This window comes from Hemiscyllium ocellatum, chromosome 26 (genome assembly GCF_020745735.1).
Source record: "Hemiscyllium ocellatum isolate sHemOce1 chromosome 26, sHemOce1.pat.X.cur, whole genome shotgun sequence".
Classification (NCBI taxonomy): domain Eukaryota; kingdom Metazoa; phylum Chordata; class Chondrichthyes; order Orectolobiformes; family Hemiscylliidae; genus Hemiscyllium; species Hemiscyllium ocellatum.
In genome coordinates, this window is record NC_083426.1 from 2,346,511 (window position 1) to 2,370,882 (window position 24,372).

Below are 24,372 nucleotides of genomic sequence, written 5' to 3' on the forward strand. Positions count from 1 at the left end.
CCTGAACATAATTGCTGCATTGTCCCCCTCCCCCTCCCCCTGTCACCAGGGTGTTGTTCCTGGTAAAGCCAAGACACTGCACCACATCACCATGTTGCTGCTCATGGCTTCTTCCTGCGCAACCGTGTTTATCAATGTAACAACCTGCTGGTAACAACTCAGTCAATGGGCAGGAAATAATTCTGAAATGTTTCTGGCAGAGCATGTTGACAAAGTCAGTACTGGTTCCAGCCTGAAGCTGCTGATGGGACACAGCAGCTCAGTCAATGTCAGAATCTGAAATACCCTCTGGAGAGGCATCAACCTCACTTGTCCGCAAACATCTCCTCCCATTGCTCACAGGTGCCACCCTGTTGTATATTTCTGTAAATCTGGATATTTTCAAAGCAGCACCAGTGAGGTGGCAGGGGTAGAGAGGTAGGGGGAGCAGGGATGGAGGAAGAAGAAGGATATAGTCCTGTCCCATATGGCCACTCCTGACCCCTCGTGGTATTACAGAGAGTTTCCGCTGATACTCTCTGGAGTTTACAAGACTGACTGAAAATGTAACTGAGGTCAATAAGATGCTAAAGGGGGATTGACAAAGTCAACATTCCCTTGCGGGGTAATGTTGAACATGAAGTCATAATTTTGGGATAAGGTGTAGCAGATTTAAAACAGGGATGTGGAGGAGTTACGTCGCTCAAGGGGCCAGGGACCTGTGAAATTCACTCCCCCAGAGTGCGGTGGATGCTGGGACATTGAGTAAATTTAAGGAGGAGGTAGGCAGATGCTTAACTAGTAACCGGGTGAAGGGTTATAGGGAGCAAGTAGGAAAGTCGAATTGATAGCAAGATCAGATCAACCATGATAGTATCATATGCAGGCTCCAGGGGCTGAATGGCCTCCTCCTAGTTCTTCCCATCTCTTCAAGTGGCTGGTACTGGGTAAGAGTTATTTGAGGTAGTTCACTGCCACCTATCCTCCTTTGTTCACAGCCTGGCTAAGGACAGAGTGTACACTATTGTTGAGTCTCCAAAGGACAGGCATTGGTCTTAGATAACAAAAGGTTTGTTCTATGGTAGCAATAGGTGCAGTTAACCTGGGACTGACAGAATGGCTAGAACCTTGTGGAGCTGGGGCTGATACACCGGTTCCCTCTGACAGTGAGAGGAGAACTTACTGTGTCGACCCAGGAGGGTGTGACATCAGTACAAAGGGTAGAGCCAACATAACATCAACATTTACCTCTTCAGGACTATTACCTCATGCACCAAAGGGAGGAGGTGAAACAGCAAAGGGGTTGGATGGGGAGGAGGAGTGGGAGGGATTGTAGGGACAAGATAGGGAGAGACAGATGAAGGGCAGGAAAAGGACGAATGAGGGAGATGGAAATGGAGGAATGGGGGTTGCTAGGAATTAGTAAGTAGGAAGTGAGAGAGGGTGAGGAAACATGCAGGTCCAATTAACTCAGACCCTCGCTCCCCCTCTCTGCCCGGCTCCCTATTAAGAGTTAGATGGTGGTGCTTCAAGGAGATAGACAGTTCTGGGAGGTGTGCAGACAGACAGTTCGACAGTACCTTTAGAACCTCCACAGGGACCTGCGGCCTGGGCTGGAAGACTGCAGTGTTGCTGACGTTGATGGCAGGTGTGGCAGTGACTGCCATGCGCTGCTGCATGTAATGCAAGGCTGCCTGCTGCTGCTGCTCCCTCTCTCGCTGCTCCTCCTGCTGCAGCTGCTCCCGCATTAGCTGCATGCGCAGTCCGGTGCGAGAAGACATTGCGAGCGAGGCTGGACTCGCACCTTTCCTTTCTGTCAGAACCAAATCCCTGCAAGATATACAGACAGCTATCTCATCAGGAAGACTTCGCATAGAGATGTACAGTCTGCCCTCCCTCCCTACTGTCTCTTCCAACCCCTCCTCTCCACCCACTCCTCTATATTCACAACCCAGTGCACAACCCTTCCTTTCCCACCTTCCTCACCTACCCGCTGTTCTGCCCCTCATCTTCCCTACACTCATCAGTTCCACCATATAGTTTACTCTTTTCCACCATGAAACTGACCCTGCAAGCCAATATGATCCAGACTCACACAAACAAGGAATGAGAGTGGGCCATTCTGTCCTTCCAGCCTGCTTCCCCCATTTAGATTTTAACCTTGACTCTATAGTCTTGCAAACCTACCTCCCTAACCCCATACCCTTTCATCTCTCACCTCTCCTACATTCAACAATAAAACCCTCCCCAGTCCACCCTCATGACAATTGGCACGGTCAATTAATGTAACTAAACATTCCAAAACTAGGGCAATAGCGTGGGACAGTTTTCCAAAATCACCCACTTCACCGATAATTTCACTCGCTTAGATACCAGTCAGCAGCAAGCAGCAAACAAGTTACACACAGGGGGTGAGGAAAGAGAGTGGACTTTCTCATGGGAAGTTGCTCATATCAGATCACTTCCTCAATGAGAGGTCATGATCTGACAGGGACTGAGGGCTGTGATTAATATCATTAAATGTCAGTCTGAGGCAGGCCATGAGCCCTGCACATGACAGTCAGCAGAGTCCGATATATCCTCAACAAAACACAACCTGGCACGCAAGCGATGCCAACAACTAATTTCTCAATGGGACAGTGAATGTCAAAGTGGTTTAATGGTTTACGACCCACTTCCAGCCCCCAGCCTTCTTCCAAGTGATGCAGATGATCAGAAAGAGGGAGATGGCGGAGACAAAACTGGCTCATACTGAATTCAGAGCCAAACACAAGAATTTATAGTTTTTAAACGTCAGCAGAAATGTCCGAAATTCTGAGAGAAAAAGAAGAGGAGAACCCAGGCAGAGCACCAGCTGAGCCAAGGAATATCAGCCAGAGTTCCAGTGTAATTCTGGGACCTCTGCAGACATGGATGGACCAGTTATATACTTTTAAAATCACTATCCTCATCACAGAGTTTAATACATTCCCTGTCAGATTTCAGCGTAGGAGGGAGTGTTGAAAGAGGAAATGTGCAGGCAGAACAGTCTGGTCATGGTGATGCCACAGAATAGAAGGAAAGAGCAGTCATGATTCAGGGAATACTGTACCCCAGTGTTATACAGTGACAGACCTGTCCCCACCAGTACTGTACCCCAGTGTTATACAGTGACAGACCTGTCCCCACCAGTACTGTACCCCAGTGTTATACAGTGACAGACCTGTCCCCACCAGATTGTACCCCACTGCTTTACAGTGACAGACCTGTCCCCACCAGTACTGTACCCCAGTGTTGTACAGAGACAGACCTGTCCCCACCAGTACTGTACCCCAGTGTCATACAGCGACAGACCGGTCCACACCCCATTACTGTACCCCAATGTTATATAGTGACAGACCTGTCCCCTCCAGTCCTGTACCCCAGTGTTATACACTGACAGACCTGTCTCCACCAGATTGTACCCCACTGCTATACAGTGACAGACCTGTCCCCACCAGTACTGTACCCCAGTGTAATGCAGTGACAGACCTGTCCCCACCAGTACTGTATCCCAGTGTTATGCAGTGACAGACCTGTCCCCACCAGTACTGTACCCCAGTGTCATACAGTGACAGACTTGTCCCCACCAGTACTGTACCCCAGTGTTATACAGTGACAGACCTGTCCCCACCAGTACTGTACCCCAGTGTCATACAGTGACAGAGCTGTCCCCACCAGTACTGTACCCCAGTGTTATACAGTGACAGACCTGTCCCCACCAGTACTGTACCCCAGCGTTACACAGTGACAGACCTGTCCCCACCAGTACTGTACCCCAGTGTTATACACTGACAGACCTGTCTCCACCAGATTGTACCCCACTGCTATACAGTGACAGACCTGTCCCCACCAGTACTGTACCCCAGTGTTATATACCCCAGTGTAATGGTGTTACAGTTAAATAAAGGTAATTTTGAGGGCATGAGAGAGGAACTGACGAAAATAGACTGGAAGCAGATTCTGGATCAGTGGTGCTGGAAGAGCACAGCAGTTCAAGCAGCATCCAAGGAGCAGCAAAATCAACGTTTCGGGCAAAAGTCCTTCATCAGGAATAAAGGCAGTGAGCCTGAAGCATGGAGGTTCATCCTCAAGAACAGAAACATTATCCAGGGAGGGATTAGACAGGCATGGCTGACAAAGGAAGTCAGGAAATGTATTAAAGAAAAAGAGAGATCCTATAAAGTGGCAATGAGCAGTGGGAAATCAGAAGATTGAGAAGGCTACAAAAACAGAGGATAACAAAGAGAGAAATAAGGAAGGAGAGGATCAAATATGAAGGTAGGCTAGCCAGTAATATTAGAAATTATTGTAAAAGTTTATTTCAATTCATAAGAAACAAACAACAGGCAAAAGTAGACATTGGGCCACTTCAAACTGATGCTGGAAGCCTAGTGATGGGAGATAAGGAAATAGCTGGAGAACTTCATAAGTATTTTGCGTCAGTCTTCACAGTGGAAGACATGAGTAATATCCCAACAATTAAAGGGAGTCAGGGGGCTGAGTTGAGTATGGTTGCCGTTACATAAGAGAAAGTGCTAGAAAAGCTAAAAGGTCTTAAAATTGATAAATCTCCTGGCCCTGATGGGCTACATCCTAGAGTTCTGAGAGAGATGGCTGAGGAAATAGCGGAGGCATTGGTTGAGATCTTTCAAAAGTCACTGGAGTCAGGGAAAGTCCCGGATGATTGAAAGATCGCTGTTGTAACCCCCTTGTTCAAGAAAGGATCAAGACAAAAGATGGAAAATTATAGGCCAATTAGCCTAACCTCGGTTGTTGGTAAAATTCTAGAATCCATCATTAAGGATGAGGTTTCTAAATTCTTGGAAGAGCAGGGTCGGATTAGAACAAGTCAACATTGATTTAGTAAGGGGAGGTCGTGCCTGACAAACCTGTTGGAATTCTTTGAAGAGGTGACAAGTAGGTTAGACCAGGGAAACCCAGTGGATGTGGTCTATCTAGACTTCCAAAAGGCCTTTGATAAGGTGCCACACAGGAGGCTGCTGAGCGAGGTGAGGGCCCATGGTGTTCGAGGTGAGCTACTGGGATGGATTGAGGATTGGCTGTCTGACAGAAGGCAGAGAGTTGGGATAAAAGGTTCTTTTTCGGAATGGCAGCTGGTGACAAGCGGTGTCCCACAGGGTTCAGTGTTGGGGCTGCAGCTGTTCACGTTATATATTAATGATCTGGATGAAGGGACTGGGGCATTCTAGCGAAGTTTGCCAATGATATGAAGTTAGGTGGACAGGCAGGTAGTACTGAGGAAGTGGGGAGGCTGCGGAAGGATCTAGACAGTTTGGGAGAATGGTCCAGGAAATGGCTGATGGAATTCAATGTGAGCAAATGCGAGGTCTTGCACTTTAGAAAAAAGAATACAAGCATGGACTACTTTCTAAACGGTGAGAAAATTCATAAAGCCAGAGTACAAAGGGATCTGGGAGTGCTAGTCGAGGATTCTCTAAAGGTAAATATGCAGGTTGTGTCCATGATTAAGAAAGCGAATGCAATGTTGTCATTTATCTCAAGAGGGTTGGAATATAAAAGCACCGTTGTGTTACTGAGACTTTATAAAGCTCTGGTTAGGCCCCATTTGGAGTACTGTGTCCAGTTTTGGTTCCCACACCTCAGGAAGGACATACTGGCACTGGAGCGTGTCCAGCGGAGATTCACATGGATGATCCCTGGAACGGTAAGTCTAACATACGAGGAACGGCTGAGGATCCTGGGATTGTATTCATTGGAGTTTAGAAGATTAAGGGAAGTTCTAATAGAAACTTACAAGATAATACATGGCTTGGAAAGGGTGGACGCTAGGAAATTGTTTCCGTTAGGCGAGGAGACTAGGACCCGTGGACACAGCCTTAGAATTAGAGGGGGTCAATTCAGAACAGAAATGCAGAGACATTTCTTCAGCCAGAGAGTGGTGGGCCTGTGGAATTCATTGCCACGGAGTGCAGTGGAGGCCGGGACGCTAAATGTCTTCAAGGCAGAGATTGATAAATTCTTGATGTCACAAGGAATTAAGGGCTACGGGGAGAATGCGGGTAAGTGGAGTTGAAATGCCCATCAGTCATGATTGAATGGCGGAGTGGACTCGATGGGCCGAATGGCCTTACTTCCACTTCTATGTCTTATGGTCTTATATACTGACAGACCTGTCCCCATCTGTACTGTACCCCAGTGTTATACAGTGACAGACCTGTCCCCATCTGTATTGTACCCCAGTGTTATACAGCAACAGACCTGTCCCTCACCAGTACTGTACCTCAGTGTTATACAGTGACAGAGCTGTCCCCCATCTGTACTGTACCACATTGTTATACACCGACAGATCTGTCCCCACCAGTACTGTACCCCAGTGTTATACAGTGACAGACCTGCCCCAATCCCAGTACTGTACCCTAGTGTTATACAGCGACAGACCTGCCCCAATCCCAGTACTGTACCCCAGTGTTATACAGCGACAGACCTGCCCCAATCCCAGTACTGTACCCCAGTGTTATACAGTGACAGACCTGCCCCAATCCCAGTACTGCACCCCAGTGTTATACAGCAACAGACCTGCCCCAATCCCAGTACTGTACCCTAGTGTTATACAGCGACAGGCCTGCCCCAATCCCAGTATTGTACCCCAGTGTTACACAGTGACAGACCTATCCCAACCAATACTGTACCCAAATGTTATACAGTGACAGACCTGTCCCTACCAGTTCTGTACCCCAGTGTTATAGTGACAGACCTGTCCCCATCAGTACTGTTGCCCAGTGTTATACAGTGACAGACCTGTCCATATCTGTACTGTACCCCATGTTATACAGTGACAGACCTGTCCCCATCTATACTGTACCCCACTGTTATATAGCAACAGACCTGTCCCCCATCTGTACTGTACCCCAGTGTTATACAGTGACAGACCTATCCCCACCAGTACTGTACCCCAGTGTGATACAGGGACAGACCTGTCCCCACCAGTACTGTACCCCAGTGTTATACAGTAATAGACCTGTCCCCACCCCAGTACTGTAACCCAGTGTAATACAGTGACAAACCTGTCCCCACCTGCACTGTACCCAAGCGTTATACAGTGACAGACCTGTCCCTACCAGTACTGTACCCCAGTGTTATACAGTGATAGACCTGTCCCCATCTGTACTGTACCCCAGCGTTATACAGTGGCAGACCTGATCCCATCTGTACTGTACTCCGAGATTTTACAAGTGACCGACCTGTCACCACTTGTACTGTACCCCAGTGTTATATAGTGATAGACCTGTCCCCATCTGTACTATATCCGAGTGCTATACAGTGACTGATCTGTCCCCCACCGGTACTGTACCCCAGTGTTATACAGGGACAGACCTGTCCCCACCAGTACTGTACCCCAGTGTTATTACAGGGACAGACCTGTCCGCATTATGATTGTTGCAAATGCTTCAGCCATATCTTTTGCACTGATGTGTTCGGCTCCCCATCAGTGAGGATGGGGATATTTATGGAGCATTCTCCTTCAGTGAGTTATTTAGTTTTCCACCACCATTCATGACTGGAAGTGGCAGGACTGCAGAGCTTCGATCTGACCCATTGGTTCTGGGATTACTTAGCTCTCAGTCACATGTTTATGCTGTTTGGCGTGCAAGTAGTCTTGTTTGGTAGCTTCACCAGGTTGACACCTCAATCTCAGGTACCTCATCATCAACCAACCCCAGTGCCCCGTGGTCGACTACTTGAACTCCCCCTCCCACTCTGCCGAGGACATGCAGGCCCTGGGCCTCCTCCACCACCGCTCCCTCACCACCTGACGCCTGGAGGAAGAACGCCTCATTTTCCGCCTCGGAACACTTCAACCCCAGGGCATCAATGTGGACTTCACCAGTTTCCTCATTTCCCCTCACCACCCCTCCCTGCCCACATGACCTGTCCATCTTCCTTCCCACCTATCCACTCTATGCTCCTCTCTGACCAATGACCTTTACCCCCACCCCCCATTGCACTCTCAGCTACCTTCCCCCCAGCCCCATCCCTCTCCCATTTATCTCTCCACCCTTTTGGTTCACAGACTCATTCCTGATGAAGGGCTATTGCCCAAAACGTCGATTTTCCTGCTCCTCGGATATTTCTGACCTGCTGTGCTTTTCCAGCACCACACTCTTGACTCATCTTCAGATATGCCTAGTGCTGCCCTCCTGCACACTCCATTGAACCACGGTCAAAACCTGGCTTGATGGCAATGGTTAAGTGGGGCATATGCCGCGCCATGAGGTTACAGATTGTGCTGGAGTACAGTTCTGCTGCTTGATGGCCCACAGCACCTCATGGATGCCCAGTCCTGAGTTGCTGGATCGGTTTGAAGTCTGTCCCATTCAGCACGGTGATGGTGCCACACAACACGATGGAGGGTGTTCTCAATGTGAAGGTGGGAATGCAGTGATCACTCTTAGCAATACTGTCATGGACAAATGCATTGGCAGCTGGCAGGTTGGTAAACATAAGGTCAGGTATGTTTTTCCCTCTTGTTAGTTCCGTCACCACCTGCTGCAGACCCAGTTAGCAGCAATGTCCTTTAGGACCCGGCCAGCTCTGTCAGTAGTCCTGCTGCTGAGTCACGTTTGGTTGTGGATATTGAAATCCCCCACCCAGAGTACATGTTGTGTCCTTGTCATCCTCAGTGCTTCCTCCAAATGGTGTTAACATGGAGGAGTACTGATTCATCAGCCAAGGTAGGATGGTCCATGGTAATCAGCAAGAGGTTTCCTTGCCCATGTTTAACCTGAAGCCATGAGACTTCCTGAGATCCAGTTTCAATGTTGAGGACTCCCAGAGCAATTCCCTCCTGACTGTAGCCAACTGTGCCAGCCCCTCTGCTGAGTACGTCCTGCTGGTGAGACAGGGCATATCGCGGGATGGTGATGGTGGTGACTGGGACACTGTCTGTACGGTATGATTCTGAGTGTATGACTGTATCAGGCTGTTGCTTGATTAGTCTGTGAGAGAGGTCTCCCCATGTTGGCACTAGGCCCCAGATGTTAGTAAGGAGGGCTTCACAGGGTCGACAGGGCTGTTTGTGCCAATGTCATTTTGGATACCAGGTAGTCTGGCAGTTTTCATTCCTTATTTGAGACTTGTTAGCAATTTATACAACTGAGTCGCTTGCTGGGCCGTTTGACAGGGCAGTCAAACACATTGCTGAGAGTTTAGAGTCACACGTAGGTTGGACTTGTCAGTTTTTGATCCCAACTCGGGTCAGGACACTTCCAATGCAGATCCGAGATTTTCTTCAGGATTTCTGCTGGTGGCACTCTTCCCAGCGGTACCACAAATCCTGGGTGGTAAAACATTTCAACAGCACCTCTCTAATTTTTCTACTTACTTCCAAATCTATGTTTCCCTGACTGCTGAACTCTCCATGGACAGAAACAGTTCCCTCTCTCCACCCTATCTCTCCTCTTACAATCCCATTCTATTCGACTAAACCTCTCTTCTATCATTTTCTGTTCCTAGGAGCTCCCTCCCTAAGGGCATTGTGGGTATCCCTACAGCCCATGGTCTGCAGCAGTTCAAGGGGCAGCTCACCCTCACCTTCTCAAGGTCAACTCGGGATGGGCAATAAATGGTGACCCTGCGAAAAGAACATTCCATGAGAAAACAGGAAAGTCCGTCTGTGTTCCAGCTCCTAGTCATTACTAATGGATACTGGGGATATTTGCACCAAGGTTTGGCTGTTAATTGCCAACTGTCACTCCACTCTGATACACACATCAGTGCTGCAATACAGGGAATCAGTCATTGAATTGTACTCCAATGGATAGGTTGATGGCTCAAATGGAAATACACAAATATGAATTATTACTCTTATGAAGAAGCAGCTGCAGGGTAACCAAGTCTGGAACTCAATATTCAAGAGTATTCAATGTTCTAGAAGACAAGGCAAAATGGAAAATGAAAGCAACGATGCAGCTTTGGGACAATTCCCAATTATGGCCTTCTCCCCTTCCTATTCCTTATTTCCACTCAAACTAATTCCACATCACAATCTGTTGCACCTACAGAACTACTCACCACCTCAGTAATATGCTCCTTTATTAACAATGCTCCCCCACCTCATTTTCCTTTTTAAGAGCAAATTACAGCAGCTGCTGGCACCTGTACTGAAAACAACAAATGCTGGAGATCAGAGCAGGACAGGCGGTATCCATGGAGAGAGAGCAAGCTAACGTTCCGGGTCTCGATGTCTCTTCATCTGAACTGATGTGAAGTGTGGTCAGGGCAGCATTTTTGCAATAGTTGGGCGGGACAGTGGGGGCCAGGGGGATGGTAGTTGGAGTGCTGGGTGGGGGAAGGATGCTCTAACTGTCAGACTGGAAATAGTCCCACTGGAATGGGAGGATGGGTGGGGGGGATGGGGGCTGAGAGAGGACATGGTGACTGGGAATGTAACAGGTAAAGATGAAAGAAAGGGAAGGAGTGGAACTGGGTTCACAATCTGAAGGGGCTGAACTCAATATTGAGTCCAGAAGATTATAAAGTGTCTAATCTGAAGGTGAGATGCTGTTCCTCCAGGTCATGCTGTGATTCAATGGAGCACTTCACATCAGCTCAGATGAAGAGACATCGAGACCCGGAACGTTAGCTTGCTCTCTCTCCATGGATACTGTCTGACCTGCTCTGATCTCCAGCATTTGTTGTTTTCAGTACAGATTCCAGCAGCTGCTGTAATTTGGTCTTGAGAAGGAAAATGAGGTGGGGGAACATTATTAATAAAGGAGTATATTAATTAGGCTTTGAGTAGTTCTGTAGGTGCAACAGATTGTGATGCAGAATTAGTTTGATTGGAAATAAGGAATAGGAAGGGGAGAAAGCCATGTGTGGGAATTGTCCCAAAGCCACAAAAGAGCTGCATCGCTGTAGGACAAAGAACAAATCAGGAAATAAGGGAGACATGTAAGAAGGAAACTACAGTTATCATGAGTGATTTTAATTTGCATATTGACTGGACAAATCAGATGAGCAAGGCTAACATGGAAGACAATTTGTAATATACATCCAGGATTGTTCCTTAGAGCAGTATGTTGCAGAATCTACATGGGAACAGGTGGTTTTAAATCTTGGTATGTTTAACAAGCGAGGATTATTAAAAAATCTCACAATTAAGGATACTTTGGGGATGAGTGATCACAACATGGTGGAATTACAGATTCAGTTTAACAAGAGTTACTCAGGTCTCCAACCTATCCCCTCGACCTAAATCAGGAAGATTTCAGAAGTAGGAAGAAAGAACTGTCTAAAGCAGGCTAAGAAAATAAAGGGAAAGAGCAGCCAGAGATGTAAAGATAATTCATTGCACTCAGCAAAAATTTATTCCTGTCAAAACAAGGATGGCATGGTGGCTCAGTGGTTGGCACTGTTGCCTCACAGCACCAGGGACCCTGGTTCGATTCCTGCCTCAGGTGACTGTCTGTGTGGAGTTTGCACATTCTCCCCGTGTCTGCGTGGGTTTCCTCCGGGTGCTCCAGTTTCCTCCCACAGTCCAAAGATGTGTAGGTCACATGGATTGGCCATGCTAAATTGCCCATACCGTTAGGTGCATTAGTCAGGGGTAAATATAGGGAGGGGAATGGGTTACACTTCAGAGGGTCAGTGTGGACTTGTTGGGCCAAATGGCCTGTTTCCACTCTGTCGGGATTGTAATCTAATCTGGTGAGAAGAATAAACCACCCGTGGTTAACAAAGACAAAGACAAGGGCAATCAAAAAGAGTCCAATCAGAAACAAAGCCAAACACAGCAGCAAAACTCGCGCTGACCAGAGGATGAGCAACCAGCAGCAGATGATTAATTTGTGAAAAAGAGAAGGTGAAAAAGCTGATAGTGAAAGTAAATTGTCAAGAAATATAAAAACAAACAGCAAAGGCTTTTATGGGTACATAAAAAGATGGGATCTTGGAGAATGTGACTGGGGGATTGATAACAAGGAACAGGGAAATGGCATATAATTTAAACCAATACTTTGTATAAACTTTCAGAGTAGAGGACACTTTAAACATCTCAAAGATGTCAGATACACAAGGTGCTAATGGGAGGAAAGGTCTTCTAACAGTCTTTATAATGCGGGACAAAGTATTTGACAAACCAATGGATGTGAAGGCAGACAAGTCACCAGGATCCAATGGCCTGCAACCAAAGGTTTTAAAGAGTTTCGCTGGAAATAGTGGAATTAAAATATCCCATAACTCTCAGAATTCAGGGAGGGTTCCAGGCAATTGGAAAACTGCTAAAAGCGATGCTCTTGTTCAAGATGGGAGGGAGACAGAAAGCAGGAAACTACAGGCCAGTTAATCTAACATCTATCATTGAGAAAATGCTGAGGCCATAAGCAAGGAAAGAAAATAGCAGGATATTCAAAAAGATTAATGCAATCTAATAGAGCAAAAATTAACTGGTCTTTTTCAAGTTGGAAGATATAACTCAGAGAATGCCATAATGATTAATCCTAGGGGCTTCAATTATGTACTAAGGACAGAGTGCAATGTGTTTAAGTTTTGTTAGGAAATCAAAGACAGACTATTAGTTAAATAGAGCGAGACTCTCAAAAAGTACGATATCTGGATGTTCTTATGAATGAAACACAAAATGTTAGCATGCAGGTGCACTAAGTATTTAAGAAGGAGAATGGAATTTGACCTGGATTGCGAGGCTGTTGGAGGTTACAGACAGGGAGCACCTGTTACAACTGTCCAATGTGTTGGGGAGGTCATGGCTAGAATACTGAGTAGAGCTTTGGTCACTATATTGACTGGCAAAGAGATTCCGAGGCTGATTCCTAGGATGAAGGAGTTGACTTATTAATGGCCAAACAGATTAAGCCTCTCTTCATGAGTAGAATAAGAGTGACCTGAATGAAACATGCAAGATTCTGGAGGGGCCTTGACAGGGTAGGTGTTGAGAAGATGTTTCAACTAGTCAGGGAATCTTAAAGTAGGGACATAGTTAGAGAATAAGGGGACATTCATTTAAAACTGAGATGAGAAGGTGTTTCTCATGGGTAGGGAATGTCTGGAGTTCTCTACCCCCAAAAGAATTGGAGGCTAGATCACTGAAAGTATTTAAAGAGAATGTAGACAGATTGTTGAAATATCAGGGAGTTAAGGCTAAAATGAGCTCATGGAAGTAAATTGAATGAAAGAGAATGAATGAAAGAGTTGTTAAGGCCTGGGAGAGATCAGCCCAGATCCTATGGAATAGCAGGACAGGTTTAAGGGACTGAATGGCCTACTCCTGCTCCTATTTCTTACAATTTTATTTTCTTCATGCAATGGATCAGTGCTTGAAGAAAAAAGTATTTTGCATACGGGACCCAGTGAGAGAGAGAGGAGAGATGTGAGATGTAAATGAACCACAGGGTGGCAAACGTGAATGGACAGTCAGTGCCTAACTGGTGTGAACTGTACAGACTGATTCAAGAGGGTTATTGCACAGGGGAAATGTTTAGCAAACCACAGGCTGTATTTTTATCATCCTCAACAACTTGTTCCCTTTTTGATTTTGTTCAACATGAACTGAACTGACTGCAATAAAACCACAAAATAATTGCACAAACTTTAAAGTCAGAAGTAAAAAAGAAATCGATCAGGCAAATCATTTTGAACCTACCTCAATCCCTTGCAATGTTCCTCACCTTCCTCACTCACACTCTGGTCCATTACACAGCAGCCAATATGCACACAGCAAGATCCCAAAAATGCAACTTAGATCAGGGCACCAGGAAGACCTCCTCTCATTTCATTCCAAGCAGACAGAGCCTCAGTTTAACATCTCCCCCAGTATATCACTGCATTGTTAAGGCTGGATTATGACCCCAGGTATTTGGAGAAGGATTCAAACTGCACCCCCGCCTCCCCAAATGTCTGACGCAGTGGCGAGAGTGCTTTCCACACAACCACAGCTGACTCCTGTGCACTGATTAACTCCAGTCAATGTAAAGTGGATTTGTCACATTTTCCAAGGACACACACACACACACACACACACACACTCACTCACTCACTCACTACAGTGGTTCAGTGGTTAGCACTGCTGCCAGGGCGCCAGAGACCCGGGTTCAATTCCTGCCTCGGGTGACTGTCTGTGTGGAGTTTGCATATTGTCCCCGTGTCTCCGGTTTCTTCCCACAGTCCAAAGATGTGCAGGTTAGGTAAATTCCTGAAGAAGGGCTTATGCCCAAAACGACAATTCTCCTGCTCCTTTGATGCTGCCTGACCTGCTGTGCTTTTCCAGCAACACATTTTTAAGCTCTGATCTCCAGCATCTGCAGTCCTCACTTTCTCCTAGGTAAATTGGCCATGCTAAATTGCCCATAATGTTAGGTGGTTTAGTCAGGGGTAAATATGGGGTGGGGTTCTGAGTGAGTTGCTGTTCGAACGGTCGGTGTGGACTTTTTGGGCCGAAGGGCCTGTATCCATACTGAGGGAATGTAATCTAATTATATAGTTATTTTGGGACCAACCTGTGGAATTGACATCAAAGACCAGCCATAATTGTACTGAACACGGAGCAGGCTCAAGGGATTGAATGGCCTCTTTCAGCTTCTATTTCTTATGGAAACTGTGTTTAAGAGCTTTGGACAGCAAACAACAGGTTGGAGGTTGAGCATTAGTTGGTAACATCAAATACGGATTAGGCTGGAAAGGGTTGACACTATGTCTTTGAAAAGGGACAGAGGAGATACCAGAGCAGACGGAATCGCTACAACGTGAACCAGCACAAAGGTTAGAGCGGGAGGGAGAGTGGTCTGCAGTCTACTTGAAATAGGGTCTCGAAATCAGAGGGCTTTCCCAGTGAGATCAGAGGCAAAGCAGCAGCGGAGGCCATTCAACCCTTCCCAACTGTGCTGGCTCTCAGCTATCATATTCACCCCACTCACCTTATTCTTTCCCCATTGCCCTCAAATGTTTCTAACTTAAGTTATTTCTCCCATTCCTTTTTTGAATATTGTAATCAAAACTTCCTCCACTGCTCTTTCAGGCAGTGCGTTTGGGTGGGGTGAGAGAGTCAGTTTCAGATCTTAGTGGGGAGGTGGGTACAGCTGAGGGGATTTCATGGTGTGTATAAGGGGAGGGGGTAGTGCCAGACACAGCTGAACTACTGCTGTTCTTCTTTAATGGCTAACTACATCCATAAAGCACATCATTAATGAGCAAGGTTCAATAACGTACAACTGCCAGTATATAAACACTGAGCCCGGGTTCTAGACATCTCTGTAATTTGGGTTCATGTATATTGACTCCAGATATCCCCATACTCATCACTTCCAAAAGGAACATGTGAATTGCTTACTCTTGGATGGACGTTCAGTGAAATCCTGCATCATGCACAACTCCCAACAATTGCTACAACATAATCAACACCTACACAGTCAAGAATCGGCAGCAAAATATTTAGAGACTGAAAGGTCACAGCGGAGCCCACCAATTGGCAATTTTGAAAAGTTGTACCTCAGCAGATAGCAGTAAAGACACTATTAATGGTCAAAGGTAGTTCTGATCATCTCTTAACACAGAGGCTAGGAATCCTGTAGCAAATAATTCACCTCCTGACTGAGTCCCCAAAGTCTGTTCACCATCTTAAAAGGCACAAGTCAGGAGGGTGCTGGAAAACTCCCCACTTGCCTGGATGGATGCAGCTCCAATAACACTCAAGAAGCTCAACACCATCCAGGACAAAGCAGCTCACTTGATTGGCACCACATCCACAAACATCCCCTCCCTCCACCACCAACACTCAGTAGCAGTGTACCATCTACAGAAATCCACCAAAGATCCACACAGCATCTCCCAAACTCACAACTATTTCATCTAGAAGGACAAGGGCAGCAGATACATAGGAACACCATCACCTTCACGTTCCCCTTCAAGCCACTCACCTTCCTGACTTGGAAATACTGTATATTGCTGTTCCCTCAATGTCACTGGGTCAAATTCCTGAAATGACCTCCTTAAGGGCATTGTGGGTCTGCCTATAGCAGTTGAACTGCAGCAGTTCAAGACAGTAGTTCACCCCCACCTTCTCAAAGGGCAACTAGGGAAGGGCAATAAATCTTGACCCAGCCAGCAACAGCCACATCCCATGTGGGAATAAATATATTGCAAAATTATCTGATGGAGTGGTAAACCATGCAGCCCTCTGACCTTCTGCTGTGTGTTCAGCCAGGACTTTATGTTTACAAATCAATATTACTGCCATCCTGTGCATGCACTTCTTCCTACCCAGCTTTGTATCTCCCCAGTATGTCTCAAAAATCTGGCCATCCAACCTCCTTTGCTTAGGGACTACCTCCTGACAAGGGTCTGGGATCCGAGTTTCTCTTCTCCTGAGGCCAGCCTGCAGTTCCAGCAGTGTCCACTACTGAGTTGTGGCACCATTGACTGCTCAAGCTCTCAGCCAATCAGACAGGCCAGCAGCCCGTGAAGATTGGACATCTCTCATGGAGGGTCAGACATGCCTCTGCTTAATTTGGGCACTGACAGCAGGCGGGCAATTATTAAAGCTGGTTGGTTTAGAGCTGACTTTACTGATGGCTGGGTAAGTTCTCCATAAAATGCAGCTCCAAATGGCCTGGCTGGGCTCAGGATTCTCATCAGTGTGAATCAAATTTCCCCTACCAGAGGGAATACGATCATTCGGGAATGGGATTAAGACCTCCAATTCCTGTCCCGGTCGACCATTTTTAAAGACTGGAGAACCTTCATAGGAGGGAGTTCAGGAAGATCTAGCCAATCATCCCAGAACTTTTTAACAGTTTGATATTCTCCCACAGAATTGGATACAACATTCTAGCTGAGGTCAGCTTGCTGCATTATGAAGGATCATGATAACTTCCTTGCTTTCATTCTCTATGCCTCAATTTATGAAGGTCATAGAATAGAATCATAGAATCCAGAGTGTGGCAGCAGACCATTCTGCCCATTGAGTCCACACTGACCCTCTGAAGAGCATCCCACCTAGACCCAATCCCTTTTCAATCCCTGTAACCCTGCATTCCCCTAGTCCATCTAGCCTGTATATCCTTGGACACTATGGGTAATTTAGCATGGCCAATCCACCCAACCCGCACATCTTTGGACTGTGGGAGGAAACTGGAGCACCCAGAGGAAGCCCACACAGACACGGGGAGAATGTGCAAACTCCACACAGACAGTTGCCCGAGGCTGGAATCGAACCTGGCGTTGGGGGAGCCACCGTACTGCTCCATGTGCCTTATTAATCACTTTCTCAGCCTGCTTTACCATTTTCAATGCTGTGCACGCATATCCCCGAACCCCTTCGCTCCAGTACCCATTTAGAATGGTACCCTTTATTTGATATGGCCTCTCCTCATTCTTCCAACCAAAATTTTCACACTTCTCCATTGTTACATTTCATCCACTATGTTTCTCCCATCCACCAACCTGCATATATCCTCTTGGGAGTCTATCATTATCCCTCCTCACAATCCACAATGCTCTCAAATGTTTTGTCATTTGCAAATTTTGACATTGACACAGGCAAGTGTAGATCATTAACATGGATCAGGTAAAGCAGCTTTCCAAATGCCAAGCCCTTGGCAATTCTGCATAAATCAATCTCCAGTCTCAGAAACACTGATTCACCATTACTGTTCCCTGTTTCCCATCACTCGGTCAGTCTAAATATCCTTATTGCTTCTGTTCCCCTATGGCCTTTAATTCTTCTAACTATCTTTAAGTGATGCTTTATCTGGTGCTTTTTGGGGAGGTCCTTGTACATAAATCACATCGACTCTCCTCTCTTTAACACATTCAAAGCTCGATCACATATGCTGTGGTTAACCACTCTTTATCTGACCCACTTAGCATCTCCGCTAATTTAGATTTAGTGTACAGCAGCAAGGAAATTATGCTAAATAATTATAAATCACTGGTTAACATGCCTCAACTGGAGCAGTGGGTCCAATTCTGGGCACACACCTTTCACACAGGAATAGTACAAGTGATGAGAGGCTTCAGTTACATTGAGAAACTGGAGATACATACCAATGCCTTTAATGGGAAGTTAAACAAACCAGCATGGACTGAATAGGCCAAATGGCCTGCAATAGGGTTAGGGCTAGGGTATCATGTGTCCCATGTAATCATAGGTAACACTGGTTTCCTTAGAGCATGGGAGATTTCATCGATGCGTTCAAAATTATTAAAAGTTTTGATAGAATAGATAAGGAGAAATTGTTTCCCTTGACTAAAGCCTGGGAAAGCAGAGGACACAGATTTTAGATAATGGGCTGGGTGAGGATAAGCAGCTGGTAGTGATCTGGAACACACTGTCTGAAATGGAAACAGGATCAACAGGAGCTTTCAACAATGGATAGTTACCAAAGGGTTAACCAGTTGAAGAAACAGGATTTGCAGGTCTGTGGGGAAGCTTCAGAGGAGTGGGGCTGATGGGATTGCTCTTTCAAGGAACCAGCAGTTGGAGGATGGGATAGCTGGGCCTCCTGTGTTGTAACATTGCCATGAAACTTTCAGCTGTTGGGGTGATGTGGATAAGCCAGAAGTAGCTCGAGGCGCACAGCACAATATAGTCATGCAAGGCAGAAGAGATCAACGCCACAACAGTGCAATCATTGTGCCTGGAAATGACAACAGCAACTGACGTCGGACCTTCACACCAGTGACCTAACTGCAGCCAGTCCACATGCCAGGAAAGACAAGTTGAATTGGGATGTGTTGCAGGAACAGTGCTGTATTCATCCCACACTCTGAAGTTCTGTGTAAGCAGTGTTTTGGAAAAACAGCATTTACCCACTTGCTTGTTTCCACTCACTTCAGCAAGAGTTTTCCACACTGAAGATGATTTAGTGTTTCAGTGAACAGGCTCAGTGTATCCCATTCCCAATTGACAATGATGAAGAGAGTGTTGTAAAGTGTCAAATTTTCAAGCCATCACCAGGAGTGGGACAAAGAGTTGCTGAGTAAAACCAATCAAAACATGGCAATGCAAATAAATGGGAATAATGTTCTGTTTGGAAAAAACAATATTCAATGTAAAATACGAAAAGCATCAATTATAATTCCTATTCACTCTATGAAAATCAAATCACTCCATCAAAAATAAACAAGCAAAATTGAGTTGACAGTGTTCCCCAGCTGATGGATTAAGGAGCTAAGAATACATGTTTCCTCATCCACAAATCTTTCATCCCCACTGGTCCCCTAGCAGAACACAACCCCTGGACCAGCAACTGACAACTCACAATAACTGGGAGGAAAGAACACCCTCTCTAACCCTATCAGTGCAGGTAAGCTTTGTTTTGAGCTGGAGGGTTGAGAGTTAAAGTCCCATTCCAGACATAAAAATCACATCTGGTAATCTAGTGCAGCGCTGAGGAAGTGCAGCACGTTGGGAGGCTCTGGCTTTTGGATCAGCTGTTAGACCGAGGTCCTGCCTGGTCTCTCAGGTACATGGTAAAGATCCTAAACTTTACCCCTTCAAAAAAAAATGCATGGAAGTTATCCCTGAACAAATCTGCCCCCAATCAATGTCTCAGGCATAGACTATTTAACCGTTATCAAGTTAGTGTTTGTGCAGCCTTGCTGTTGTAAAATTACTCCACTTGAAATGTACTTTATTGGCTTCAAAGCACTTGGGGACATTCTGTCCCAGATATTCTGCAGCATAGAAGGAGGCCATTCAGCCCATCGAGACTACAACTGGAAACATTATTCAGTTTCACTTGCAATTTCCATCCTTCTCTCACCTTCAATTGGTCCATCTCTGACTCTCCCATTCCCTTTTCTTGACATAACTGTTTCCATTTATCAGGATTGGCCAATATCCACCGCAAACCCACTGACTCCCAACCTGTTTCCAAAACTGATCCCATTCCATTCTCCCAGTTTCTCCATCCCCATCACATTTGTTCTGAGAATGCATCAACATGATCCTTTTCCCATCCACCACCACCCAACTCTTCCCCACAAGGCCACAGCTGCATCTGATCCAGCTTCTGCAGTGATAGGGTCATACTGCCCTCCTCCATTCCCCCTCCCTCCCAAATCAAACATAGGGTTTCCTTTATCCTCACTTTTCACCCACTAGTCTCCACTTTCAAAGGATCATCTGCACCATTACTGCCACCTTCAGTACAACATCGCCACCAAACCCATCTTCACAGTCAGTACTCCACAGGGACCATGCTCTCCATGATCCCCTGATCTACTCCTCCATCGCTCCTTACACTTCCTCACTCTCCCATGGTGCCTCCCCATGCAATCACAGAAGGTGTAACTTCTGGCCATTCCCCTCCTCCCTCCTCACTGCCCAAGGGCCCAAACACACCTTCCAGGTGAAAGAGTGATTCATTTGTACTCCTTTCAGTCTGGTCAACTGCTCACAACGTGGTCTCCTTTACGCTGGCGAGAGCTAACACAGACTGGGTGACCACTTTACAGAACACCTTCGCTCTATCCATAGAGATGACCCCAATCTTCCAGTTGTTCACCATTTCAATAAACCACCTTACTCCAATGTTAATCTTTCCCTCCAAGGCCCTGCTACAGCGTTCCAGAACAAGCTGAAGGAGCAACACCTCATTCTCCACTTCGGGACAGTGACTCAGTGGTTAACACTGCTATCTCACAGAGCTAGGGACCCAGGTTTGATTCCAGCCCTGGGCAACAGTCTATGTGGAGTTTGCATATTCTCCCCATGTCCGTGTGGGTTTCCTCCCATAGCCCAAAGATGTGCAGGTTAGGTGGTTTGACCATGCCAAATTGCTCATACTGTCCAGGTATATGCAGGGTTCCAGGGGTAGAATAGAATGTGGGGGTGGGAGTGGGTCTGGATGGGATGCTTTTTGGGGGGATAGTGTGGACTCAATGGACCGAATAGCCTGCTTCGAGGCTGTAGATGATCCATAACCTTACAGCCTTAGGTCTCAAGCTTGAGTTCCACAACTTCATAGCAATGACTACATCATGTCTGTCCTACCTTTCCCTTACATTCTGTTCCCTACAAACTCGCTCACTCCCCACCCCCTGCCTTGTCACATTTACCTTGCTCTTAGTCGATGGACCCATTCTCTCCTCCTCTCACTTTAATTGACACCCATTTTACATTTTTTTCACCACCATTAACAATTCCTTTGTCTTTTTCACTAGGCTCTACACCATTTGCTCCGCCTCTGTCAGAAGTAAGGTTCTAACCCCCTTCGTTAACTCTGCTTCTCTCTCATCACATACTGCCAGACCTGCTGAGTTTCTCCAGTGTTCTCTGCAATAGAGTCTGCACCAAATGTCTGAGAGAGGAAGGTGGTTAATTCCACACCCCAATCTCCTGAGGTTGTGAAGTACAATTCTTTCAAAACCTGCTACTGGCTGGTTTCCCATCAATGCCTCTTTCCATAAGTACTTAATGAGAGGTGAAGATTCTTGACCCATCAACCAGTGGCAACAGATTCTGATTTGTTCCATCACTTGAATAAAATCCATTTCTTGAACATGATTGTACCAATCCTGCTGAAGGTGTTACTCTTTAGTAACCTGATCTTGGAAATGAAGTCAACCAGAACATAAGGAAGAACAGAATCTTCAATGAGAACAGGCCTTTGGATTGACTGACTCCCATTTCTTTCTGACAGGTATAGTCATCACTGAGATTATTTCACTCTCGTTGGAAAGTCAAGCACCACTCAGAGACTATGTGCTGTGTGAGAAGACACGTTTACACATTGTCCTTGTATCAAATTCAACAAAACAGGTAGCAGCCATTCTCTGGGTCGCTTTTCAGGGCAATCAAAGTCAACCTGCCTGGTTTAAATGTAAACAAAGCTTGGCAATGAACTGTCAGTCAATCATTTAAGTGCCATATTTTCTATGGCAACATCTCCAACAACCAGATTCCACTTGCCAACCAACACTCTCCTCTCTTACAAATAAAAAAAGTTAATTTCCTGTTTATGTGGTATTCTGGCAGTGTCCTGATGAGTACAAAACTAGAGGCTTCACTAAAACCCAAAATCTAAACCATCCTCCATCTGTAATCTTCAATGCATTTCTCCACTCAGCTTCTGCTCACATCACAGAATCTCAAAACTCTTCGAACTTGTTCACTGAATCAATAGAAAAGACCCAGAACCAGAAGTTAACACTTCCAACGTGGCTTTGCTACTGAGTTACAGCAAGTTAAAATACACTCGCATTGCTTCATAATCAAACATTGCAGAACTGTGTTTTTTCTTGACAACTGCCTCACAATTAACTGCGTATTGCGGCTGAATTCTCACACAAATGGATATTGAATTATTTTGCCTTTGTGCATCAACAGACCTCCGCTGTGAGAAACGCCCATTGTCTTGAGTCTATCTACATTGAGTTCCGTGTACAATTTGACAATCCTTCTGCTTAATCTCTCCATACCCTTTAAAAAGGGAGTCACTGCTGCACTGCCTCTGTTTATAACAGTTTGAAATCACTTCTGGTAAGAAATGAAGAATTGGTTTGAAAAGTTATCAGGACACTGCCAGAATACCACATTAACAGGAAGTCTTCCTCTTAGACAGGGAACCGCATGTATCACTTCCTGACTTAATTATTCCAACCATGTCATGTCCTCCTATTCCCACAGTACTTTTATCTTCATAGATTACATGCAGTTATGGTTTAGGGCTGCGGGCCAGAGTGAGAGGAATGTGTCAATAGTAAGACAGACTGGTTAGAAGATTCATCACCATTAGCGATGGTACAGTAACTCACCAAGGCTCCTCCAACAGCACCTTCCAAACCCATAACCTCTACCATCTAGAAGAACAATGACAACAGAGACATGGGAACACCACCACCTGCAAGTTCCCCTCTGTGGCACTTACCATCCTGACTTAGAAATATATCACTGCTCCTTCACTGTCCATGGGCCAAAATCTTGAAATTCCCTCCTTCACAGCATTGTCCACATGAACTGCACATGGTTCAAGTGGTAGTTGACTACAACATTCTCAGTAAATGAGAATGGACAATAAACGCTGCTCAGCCAATGACATCCACGTTGGTTCGTGACTCACCAGCCCAGCAAGGGTTAGCTCAGGGTGGCACAGAATCACACAGACTGGGTAAAGTCCCACTTTCCATCTCATGCTGCACTGAGTCAGCTCCTCCAGTTGTTCTTAATGTCAATGGGTTCAGAACGTGCCAACAACATACAATAGTATGGGCCAAGTGCTTGAAAATAAAATATGCGATAGGTGTTTGATGACCAGCACAGGCACAATAGGCAAAAGGGTCTCTTTCTGTGTTGTAAAACGTTATGACTTTTAAAAAGGACAAAACCAATCCAGACAGGGATGTCACTATCCTGCTATGTTTGTGTTAAATGATGCAAGTACAGGGTTTGTTTGTGATGGGTATCCCTGTGAATAAGAGGAACAGGATTTCTTTGAGCAATATTTGCCTCTCCTCGGCTTCTGTTCTTCAAACAGATGATTGGCTAATTCTCACATTACTGTTTGTAGGATCTTGCTTTGTGCTAATGGGTTGTTACATTTCTCCACTGCAAGAGAATTCCATTTCAGAAGATGTTCCATCAGCTACAAAGTGCCTCGGTTTGTCTGAGGATGAGAAAGGCGGGATAGGATAAAAATCAAAGTGTTTCTTTTCAGTATTAGGAAATTAGACAACGGGGAGTGAGAGGTTCAAAAACATGTCAATCAGACTGAGAAGGGATGTAAGAAATTTCACTGTTTTGAAGTCTGGGGAAATATGTTAGAAGATATTTTGAACACAAGGGGAAAAGGAAGTATGAATAAATCTGTAAACTTCAAACTGAAAAGCACAGTAAGATCTCGCAGCAGTACAGAGCACCATTGACCTAAACAAGAACAGTCACCAAAGATTGAGAGATTGGAGATTGCAGACTGGAAAAGAGAAGCAAATTTTTAAAATGAATTGAAAGGAAGGGTCAATGCAGAGAGATTGGAATTCAGATTCTCAATGACTCTCTAACAAGAATCTCAAAATATCATTAAGTGAGGGAAGTTTATCATGCAGTGTGTGGCAGGAGCCTGAAACGTGCTGTCAGAAGAGCTGGTGAAGTATGCACCTTGGTGACATTTAAGAAGCTTCTGGAATAAGGCCTGAAGGTTTGGTTTTTTTTGGTTTAGTTGAGGCATGCTGATTGGCACAGACCTGACAGGCTGAAAGGCCTGTTCCTATGCTGTACTTCTCTTTTGTTCTTTTAAACATCGAATAGTTTCTGGCCCATCAGATTTAAGCAACTTCCTCTTCTTAAAATCAACGAGACCTTTTTTTAGTTTTCAACCTACATAGAGGAAGTTGCACTCAGTGATAATCAGCAGTATGGCAAAACAGGCAGCTGGG

The 24,372-nt window shown here is 45.7% G+C and overlaps 1 protein-coding gene across 4 annotated transcripts in view; it reads right to left on the reverse strand.

Moving 5' to 3' along the window:
* tfeb (transcription factor EB) overlaps positions 1 to 24,372 on the reverse strand; it is a 126,143-nt gene that overhangs the window by 37,960 nt on the left and 63,811 nt on the right. For all 4 annotated transcript variants that reach the window (XM_060845266.1, XM_060845265.1, XM_060845263.1 and 1 more), the window contains exon 2: positions 1,560 to 1,809. In XM_060845266.1, the coding sequence (XP_060701249.1) occupies positions 1,560 to 1,760 (201 nt within the window). In that variant the 5' untranslated portion in view covers positions 1,761 to 1,809. The remainder of the gene's footprint in view (positions 1 to 1,559; positions 1,810 to 24,372) is intronic.